Source organism: Ammospiza nelsoni, chromosome 1 (assembly GCF_027579445.1).
Source record: "Ammospiza nelsoni isolate bAmmNel1 chromosome 1, bAmmNel1.pri, whole genome shotgun sequence".
NCBI lineage: Eukaryota > Metazoa > Chordata > Aves > Passeriformes > Passerellidae > Ammospiza > Ammospiza nelsoni.
In genome coordinates, this window is record NC_080633.1 from 5,755,888 (window position 1) to 5,765,797 (window position 9,910).

A 9,910-nucleotide genomic window follows, 5' to 3' on the forward strand; every position below is an offset into this window, starting at 1 on the left:
TCCACAAGAAATTCTTTTCTCTGAATTTGGACAGAGAAAAGATGTGTAGGGATTGAGGAACAGCAGTCCAACTTCACTGTAAGAATTTCCTTTTATAACAAAGTCCCAGTTACAATAATCCCAATAGATAAAAAGATTAAGTAGTTGATAAGCTTGAACATTTGTTAGAAGTTTATGTGAATATAACACTTTTTTTCTTTTCTTAGTACATGCTGTAACTGACATTTTTTATTTTTCATTTTTCTCTTTCATTTCTTTTCTGGTTATTTGGGCTTTTCATTGAGAGTCCATGTAGTGAAGTTAAGCAGAATTTTCAGAGGTTTTTCTGGAGTGATTCCAATTGCAGGTGCCCTGCTGAACATTGTTTTGTGTTTGTTGTACAAAGTACTGATCACTCAATGCTTTTATGACAAGTGAGTTCTGATTACTGAGGTCCAAGTGATTGCTCAGTAATACAGGTGATGTGGATGCTCATAAGAAATTCACTGCCAGGAACTTCCCATAGAACTTGGTCCCAAAATTCTTATTCATCATCCTCTATTTACTTGCTAGTCCAGCAATCTACTTCTGCTTCTGCCTTTCTCAAAAATATAAAATATTCTTCTTCTTGATGAATCTTATGGAATTTTAAAAATAGGAAATAGATTTGCAAAACTTTGAAAAGTCTCTCAGACTTGAGGGAACTGACTTGTGATCACTGCCTGGACTTGACTTTCATGATCAACTCAGATCAGATCAAAGATCAAGGGGAAAAGGAGAAATGGTGAAGACACATTTGGTCTCTGTGCTCCCTTAGGTCCCACTCAATACAAGTGTAACTTACTGTCTTTAACATTAATTTGTTGGTATTTATTTGACTTCATCTGAACAACAATGTTTTTTCTCTTTACTTAGGTGGGAAAGATCTATTTTTGACTGAGGAACAGAAAAAGTACTATAGTGCCCTAAAAAAACTTGGATCCAAGAAACCCCAAAAACCCATCCCAAGACCAGCGGTGAGGCCACCTTAAGAAGAATATGACAGAGGATATACAGAGGATGAAATTTAAACTCAGTAGCCAGGAATTGGGAAATAAACCTTGCCCCTCATCTTCCTCAGTCAATATAGTATTTAGATTTTACTCTGTTTTATTTAAAAATTCTATCCAACACAGTCATCTTTGAGGGTATTAATTAAGGAAATTTGCAACCTATTTATCACCTACTCAAATGTACAAACTTTTTGAACCAGTTCATATTAAGTATTTGATATTCATAACATGATCTTGGTTATTTAATTTGCAGGATGTTTCTTCTGCAACTAGATTGGATTATTGCAGGTTAGAATGAATAGAGAGCAGCACATGCCCCATGGCTGTTATTTGCTTTTAAATAATCTTATGCTTTATTTCTTACATTTTCTTAAATTGAATTCCAGGCCTGTCTTTGCACAGTAAATACTCAGAGATTTTCCTGTTTATGACATTTTAATTAGAATTGCTTATCCTAAAATATCTGCTTCAATAAGTATTTGTATTAAAAGAGCAATGATAATGTACTCTGAATGTTTTCCTGCTATATATATTATTTTCTTAACCAATGTGCTTGCACGACGCCTGAAAATACTGAAGGTATGGTGAGTTTTCTTTGAGGGTCTAAAGAAATCACCAAAAAATGCTTCTAACAGCTTCTTGTTAATTTATGTCATCTTAAATTCCTTTTCTAAGCCCAAATTACTGGTTAATATTTGAATGCAGGCTGGGTCTCAGAACTGGCATTTAGTAGTTCTTCTCTCCACAGAATGCATTCCTGGGATTTCTGTTTGACATCGTAAATCACAAAGCTTTTGATGTCACCATTGTGATTTTCATCTGTCTGAATATGATCGTTATGATGGCAGAAAACACTGACGGACGCACCAAGGATGTTCTTAATAAAATCAACTATTTTTTTGTGGCTGTATTCACTGCAGAATGTGTCTTAAAAATACTGGCCTTAAGGCACTACTACTTTGGAAGTGGCTGGAACGTGTTTGATTTCAGTGTTGTGATCCTTTCAATAGTGAGTAAGTATCAACCACTAGATCAGGTAAAGTATCTGACTAATATTAAGCAAATTCTAGTTATATTAAGCAAATTCCAGATCCATTGTACTATTTCAAACTATCTGCTAAGTAATTCCTTCTAAAAGGATGCATTTTTGTTTTCTCTTATATTTTTGCAGAGTACTAAAAGGTAAATGGAGTTTTTGAATTTTTTTAAGTATGATTTTTATTAAGGCATTAACTGAATATTAATTTAATTCAGTAACATCTTTTTAAAGTTATTGTACCTAAACTGTTTTCTAATGTTTTATGCTTTCAATTTACACGTTGTCACAGGAAAAGAAAAATCAGGTTAAAAATACATTTGCATCAAAAATGGGGTTTAATTTAATTTTCCAGGACTTCCCTTTAAGAAGGCAGAGTCCAGTTGCAGATTTGGAAAGCTCAGAAAAATTTGGTTGCTCGACACCATGCTAAACCTGGGCCACTATTCGTGACTGAAAAAATTATTAAAACTGGCTTGTATTTTTTTGGCTCTTTAAATAAGAGTAGATGCTGATCATTGACTCTGCAAAGGGTCATATACAGCTCTAGTTTCTTGTACAATTTATTTTGTCCTTCCTACTCAAGCTCAGGTCACATCATATAATAAAGGATGGGAAAGAAAAACTGCTCTGATTTCTCTGCTTCCTGCCCAAGCATGGTAGCCTTTTGCCATCCTGTACAACCCAGAAAAATTATGACTTCTTAACTCTTCTGTTTGTAATCATTTGCATTGCTACTGTGCCATAGAATGACGTGTTATGGAGGATAAACACTGAGACAATTTTCCTTTATTTTCTTCTTGCTCTTCTCTGATCTCATTTGAGTGCCAAGCATTATCAAAGTCTCACATTTAGGCTTTGGCCTAAAGGAGAAGCAGCACTCAGACAGTGGCTCAAAGACAATGCCAGAGCTTCTGGCACAAGACCTGAATGGATTTTAAAGGATTTTTTTTAGGTACTTGAGCAATGAATGCATAAATTCACTCCCCAAATTACAGAAACTGGGAAGAGCACAGCTTCCAAACTGTGCAGAAATCTTGATGCCTCTTTTATGTTGAAAGCTATTACAATTTTTCTTTTTTTACCTAAGCTTTTATCTGAGCAGTTTCAGAATTGATGATGTTTATATTGAGACCAATGTAAAGTGATGAGTGTTACTGCCAACGCCTAAAGCACAGAATATAACAAAACAGACATGAATTTGACTAACTTGACCTGGCAACATTTTGTTTTCCTTTTCCTTTTAAAGGTCTTGGAGTTTCTGAAGCGTTTCAATCTTTCTTCTCCCCGACGGTTTTGAGAACTCTTCGTTTGGCGCGGGTCGGCCGAGTCCTGAGAATTGTTCGCAAAGCCAGAGGGATTCGAACTCTTCTTTTTGCACTGCTGATGTCCCTTCCTGCCCTGGTCAACATTGGCCTTTTGCTTTTCCTGATCATGTTCATTTATGCCATCGTGGGCATGGCAAACTTTGCCTGTCTCCCCGAGGATGGTGGGATTGATGACATTTTCAACTTCAAAACCTTTTGTGGTAGCATTCTCTGCCTCTTCCAAATTACCACATCAGCTGGCTGGGATAACCTTCTGGCCCCTGTGCTAAGGGAATCTGATAAATGTGCTCTCCAATTAGATGCAACAGGGACAAAGAAAAATAATTGTGTAAATAAGGGCTTTGGTATTTTATATTTTGTAAGCTATGTCATTATATCGTTCCTCATTGTTGTAAATATGTACATAGCAGTCATTTTAGAGAACTTCAATGTTGCCACTGAGGAGAGCACAGATCCTCTTTGTGAGGATGACTTTGATATGTTTTATGAGACATGGGCAAAGTTTGACCCTCTGGCGACGCAGTTTATAGATTATTCTGCTCTCTCAGACTTTGCAGATGCTCTGGCAGAGCCCCTGCGCATCCCAAAGCCCAACAAAATCCAGCTCATAGCCATGGACATCCCCATAGTTAGTGGAGATAAGATCCACTGCTTGGATATCTTGCTGGCTTTCACTAAAAGGGTCTTGGGAGAAGCTGGAGATATGGATGGTCTTGAATTAAACATGGAAGAAAAGATTACAGCTAGCAATCCATCTAAAAGTTCTTACAGCCCAATTTCTTCTACCCTTAAAAGGAAACAAGAGGAAGTGTCAGCTCTTGTTATTCAGAAGGCCTTCAGGAGATATTTGAGACAACGTTCTCTTGAAAATACATCCTTGTACCATTGTAAACATAACAGTGCTGTCTTTGGACGAGAAATACAGGACAAGCAAAGTCTTCTTGAATCACTGCTTAATGAAAACCTTGGGAGGAAGGCAGATAAATTACGTCCTGCTTCTTCCATATCCCTCCCTTTATTTTATGATGGCTTTGCTGAGACAGACAGCAAAAAGCTTGACACATGAGGTCACCCCTGGCTGCAGCATTTCCAGTTAAACCAATGTCACTTATTTTCAGATGGAGACCATGTTTTGATCCCACAAATACTCTAAATTTAGAAGAATACTGTCAGCCTTCAAGCATTGTAATTGTTCAGATTTGCAAATCCTCCTCAAAGCACTTAAGATTTGAACAATTTGAACAATTTGAACAAACTATGTCATAAATATTAGAGGCAAATCTCTAACTATGGAATTTTTTCCCTCAGCTACTGGAGTTAGTGAGTTAATTTTTTCAGCTGTCATTTTTGTATTAGTTCATGCATTTACAGAAGAAGCCTGTAAAAGATCAGTTGTAAGCACTTATTTATAAATACACAAGGATATAGGATAAGGTCTATGTCTTTAGGGAGAACCAATTTTTCCAAAAAGGCTTTAAGGTAGCAAAGTTAAGTAATAACTGCACTTCTGTAAAAGAACTCACTCAAGACACTTGAGTATAATCAGACTCTAACTTTGATGTATTTGGGACAATCCGTCTCCTAATATCTTTGAATGTATTTGTTTATGTCTAAGAATTTTTGAGGTGCCTTTATACAAACACCTAAAGGGATTTAACAGATCATCCTCAGTTGCTTGTGCCTGAAAGTTGTACATAATTTGTTCTTTGTATCTTTCAGTGTATGAAAATTGTTGTAATCATAATTAAAATCAAAGAATGTTGTGCAGGAGATATTGTTTCCAGAAAGGAATAATTGTACATAAAATTCCATCATTATTCTTTATCCCTAGAAAGTACTACTTACTAATCTGAAAAGAAGTTCCTGGTGTATCTTGTGAGGTAGCATTTATTAAATTTAGACACAGCATTTATTTCATTGATTCTGAAAAAAAAATATATATGAACAATGTGTAATAATATTTTACTGGTTTTTTTTTATTTTGCAGTTTGGAATATGACTGGTTTAAATTCTTCATTAAAGACTTCAAATACTTAATATGTTTTTGTCTATTTTTAAGAAGTATCTTCAATTTCATTTATTACAAGACAATCTATTATTGAGGGGTAGAACACCAATATAATTTTCCCAAAGTAGGTATCTATTAGCACAAATAAACTGAAAATATTTTGCTGTTCACAGGGAATCAGAAAAGATCTAGCATTTTCAGGCCAAGAATATAAAGAACAATAAGGTAATGAATTTTTACTGTCATTTACCTTGTTAAAGACTATTAAAATAGGACAGATTTAGTAAAAAAAGTAAGCTATTTTCAGGACAAACAAAGGCACAAGCAAGCTAAGAGTTAAGGAGCTCAGATACAGTATAGTCTGAACTAGATTATGGTCAAGCATTGGAACAGCCTCTTCAGGGAAGAGGTGGAGTCCCTGTCCCTGAAGAGTTCAAAAAATGAGTGAATGTGGCACTTGGTGCTGTGGCTTTGTGGGCATGGAGGTGCTCAATCAAAGGGTGTGATGGTATAGGGATAAAATGTTCCTAAAATCATGGAATATTCAGGGGAGTTAGAAAGGAAGGCTAGGCCTGCTAGACCCAGGGAAAATGTTAAGGTAGGCCCTGGGAAAATGTTAGGCTGTATATGTATAATCATTTAATGACTATGATAACTGATATGATTGTTAGATGTGATGATTTTTTGGTAATTGGATATATTTAATCCCAACAAGAATGTTGGAAGGGTTTGATGGAAATTACAAAATCCATGCTTGGATGAAATCAATGTATACAATAGAACAATATAATTTTAACAATTAATATGTAGCCATATAATGATAAGGGTATAAAAACACGTTCATCCCAAACCCATGTCAGAGTCAGATTTGGGTCTGTATCCCTGACACCCGGAGTTCTTCAATAAAAGCACCTGCCTATATTTATTCTGTGATTATGTGTTCCGGAATGCTAACAGGTGGAATTGATGATGTTGGGGGTCTTTTCCAACCCTAACGATTCCATGATTGCTTTCAGAACCAGCTCCTGTTCATAAAAAAAGATCTGCAGAGCTCTCAGGAGATGCAGAGATACCAGGTGGGTCTGTCTCCTGTCCAGCCTGGATTGTTTCATGCACAGTGATGCTGCTCAGGTGAAACTATAAATTTTATTCAGTGTGAACTCTGGAATGAGCTCTGGAATGAGTGAACAGCTTTTGTTCAAGGATGAGGCTCCATTAGATGGCAGCATTTACTCTGGTTTAGGATTTAGCATTTACTGTGGCCAGTCTTCAGTGGAACAGGTGAAATTCACACACTTCAGCATAGAGGTACTAAATTAATTCTAAATTGTTCAGAAGAAAAGTGTCACAAGTCTCTTTTTTTCCTGTCCTGGGCTTTCAGGATAGCCACAGGTCTGTCAGTAAGTGCTGATTTGCTAACTGTTCTGGTATCTGATAGACCTTAATTGTTGTGAAAAAAAAATAAAAGTGTTCTCCTGTGCTTGGACTTTCCAGAGGGGTAGTTCAAGCATTTCTTTATAGCACTGTAAAAGGAAATGTTTCTTAGAGAAGAGGTAAGACTGCTTTATTCTTGCATATTGGAAAAAAAAGGGAAGATTGGAAAAACCATGTAAGAGAATTTTAAACATAATTCACTCTGAACTTTGCAATTAAAAAATGTTTGTTTGAAAGCAACACTGGGTTCTCTGTCCATACCTAGAAATACTTCAAAGATGAACACTTCATTTCTGTTGCAGGGGCAGAAATTTTGGCAAAATCCCATCTGAACACATCCTTAGTGATTATGTCACCTCAGCAACATCAAAACCACCTGAATTCACCATGGGGCTAATTTAAAAGTCTGACTAATTCTTTAGTATTGCTTAAGCATTAAAATTGCCTTAGGAGAATGGTGATATCCAGCTGCTGCAGCTTCTTCCTGCTGAATTTGTCCAAAAGCCAGTTCAGCTCCTGAAGCAATTTCTTTAATAAGTCTGTAAATGGTGATGAGTTAAAGCAGTGAACAGGTGGGAGCTTTTGACAATTCTGTTAATCTGGAACTGTGAATTCCTCCAGGTAAAACTCTCTGGATTTATGTGAACTCTGTGAGAAATTCGGGAATGCTTGGAACGCAGAGGAAGAATATTCCTTTTTGTTTGTGAAGTTTGACACTTAAATCAGAGAACAGCAGAAACAAAGGAATATTGGATCCCTCCAGTGAGGAAATACTGTGAATGTGGAGCTCCCAGGGAATTTCTGAGGGTCAGCAGTACAGTACAAACCAGCATTGCCTCCTTAGTGCTGGTGCAGTTCTCTGTTTTACATTTCCACGTGTCACTGTTCCTGTGTCAAAATAGAATGAAACAGACCCCTGGGAAATAAGAGGTTTTTCCACCTGGAGCTGATTCCCCAAATGTTTTGTGGAAATTGTCCTGAGACAGTGTTCACAGTGGTCTGAGGAGGAAGGAAGAGATGAGGATCTGACTCCATGTTTCAGAAGGATTGATTTTTTATTTTTATAGAAAGATTTATTATTTTTATAGATTTATTATTTTTATAGAAAGTCCAAGCCAGCTGACTGTGATTGGCCATGAATTAGAAACAACCACATGAGACCAATCACAGATCCCCCTGTTGCATTCCACAGCAGCAGATAATCAATGTTTACATTTTGTTCCTGAGGCCTCACAGCTTCTCAGGAGGAAAAATCCTAAGGAAAGGATTTTCCATAAAAGATGTCTGTGACATTGTCCTTTTACTTTCTGTAGTTCCTCAGTTACTGCTCACCTTGCAATGTTTGCACTATCCACTATTTCCTCGGGATTCAAAAGAGACCCCATGTGTAAATAAATAAGTTATTTAAAAAGAAATATCCTCTAGTGGAGGGTTCCCTGCCCATGGTAGGTAGGTGGGAACTGCATGATCTTTGAAGTCCCTTTCAACACAAATCATTCTGTGATTCTATGAAAGGTACCAGAAAGAGAATCTCATAATTTCATCTTATCCCTGAACCTACCAGAGGTTGTTGTGCTTGACAAGTGTGTCATCTGCAATGTCACTGTCCAAAGCCACCAGTGAGCTGAATATTCTCTCCCAACATGAGAAATCCTCACAACGTTGGTGGTGCAGGAAGACATCCCAAAATCTGCTCTTATAATTCATGTTTAGAGTGAATATTCCCATAAGAAGAGCACACCAAACAACCTGAGCAGCTTTAGGCAGAGGTCAGGGTCATGGCTAGAAGTAGTAGAGAAGAGATTTATTGTGTTGGAACCAAATAGAACAAATTATTCAATATTTATGGTGAAAGTTTCAAAGATGCAGGAACTGTGTTTAAATAGTTTCATTAGCTACCACCAGCTAAAAGCAAGCCTGACAGCAGCCAGATGCTTTTCAAACTTAAATATAAGGGCTAAATAGACACTTTAATCAACTACCTTAGGGTCTATCAATTGATATTATTTGGACATGCACTTCTATTCTCTTGTCTAGGGCAAATTACCAAGAGATTTCTCACCTGCCCACCACTGAAAATGAAATTACGAGTCCTCTGTGACATCTACAACATCATTTCAGGTTTCTTTCTGCAAGTTTCTTCAGCACCCTCATCCATTAAATCTATTTGGATGAAGGCACAGAGCAGTGTCAGAGCTGAATGTGGTGGCACAAGTTGTGACTCTTTGCTCTGCCAGTTCCAGGGAAAATGTGTGAAGGCATCAACTTAGTAAGTGGTTTTATTGATCTTCAGAGACTTTTGAAAGAGCAATAGAGATGTTTTGGCAACTCCTCAGGAAAAAATAGCTGTTTGGGCAAATCTGTTGCCGTTATCTGCTCTGTGGTTCCATGGAGTTAAGGTAAGAGAGGCCAAGCTGATATTAATGACAGTCCTTACCTTAATGCAGAACTGTTCTAGTTCTGGACATACTGAGAGCAATTAAAGTTTCCTCTCCTGTTTCCAGGGAAGTTGGGTTTGTGCAGGAGCATTCCAAAGTTAGATAGCCATGGGTTAGATTTCAGACAACAGCCACCCTACTTTGCTGCCCAAACATTGATAGAATTTGTCCTTAGGGACAATTTAAAGTGGTCACCAGAAAGAGCAGCTCTTTTCTAAGTTTTCCTTTATATATTCATACCTTTCTTGAAATGAAGAGGGTAGAACTGGAGGTAGTATTTTAGTAATGCTACCAGTCTCAGCAGTCTCTGCAGAATTCATCAGCAAAGATTTCATACCCTAACTCCAATTATCTATTTTTTGTGCTTGTGGCTGAAGTAACAACACAGACATGATGAGGCAAATAAAAAGCCATCCTTGTGTTCTTCACCTGGTATATTTTTTGCTGCTGCTACCAGTGAAGCCTGTAACTGCTGCAGCCAGAAATCTGTGTTTGCATGAGAAGACAGACTCTCCAACATCAGTGCACAGAAATTCCCCCAAATATTTCCAGCTGTTCCTTCCCCCAATCTCAACCTGAACAGAGAGAACAGAAAATTTCTCCCCCTGTCCATAAGACTAAGCTTCAATAAAAAC

At 37.2% G+C, this 9,910-nt stretch overlaps 1 protein-coding gene across 1 annotated transcript in view; it reads left to right on the top strand.

Moving 5' to 3' along the window:
• Positions 1–4,461, top strand: part of LOC132079980 (sodium channel protein type 5 subunit alpha-like) — a 37,404-nt gene extending 32,943 nt beyond the window's left edge. The window contains exons 25-27 of the mRNA XM_059482959.1: positions 895–995; positions 1,780–2,044; positions 3,317–4,461. Coding sequence (XP_059338942.1) covers positions 895–995; positions 1,780–2,044; positions 3,317–4,461 — 1,511 coding nt within the window. The remainder of the gene's footprint in view (positions 1–894; positions 996–1,779; positions 2,045–3,316) is intronic.
• The last annotated feature ends 5,449 nt before the right edge of the window (positions 4,462–9,910 follow it).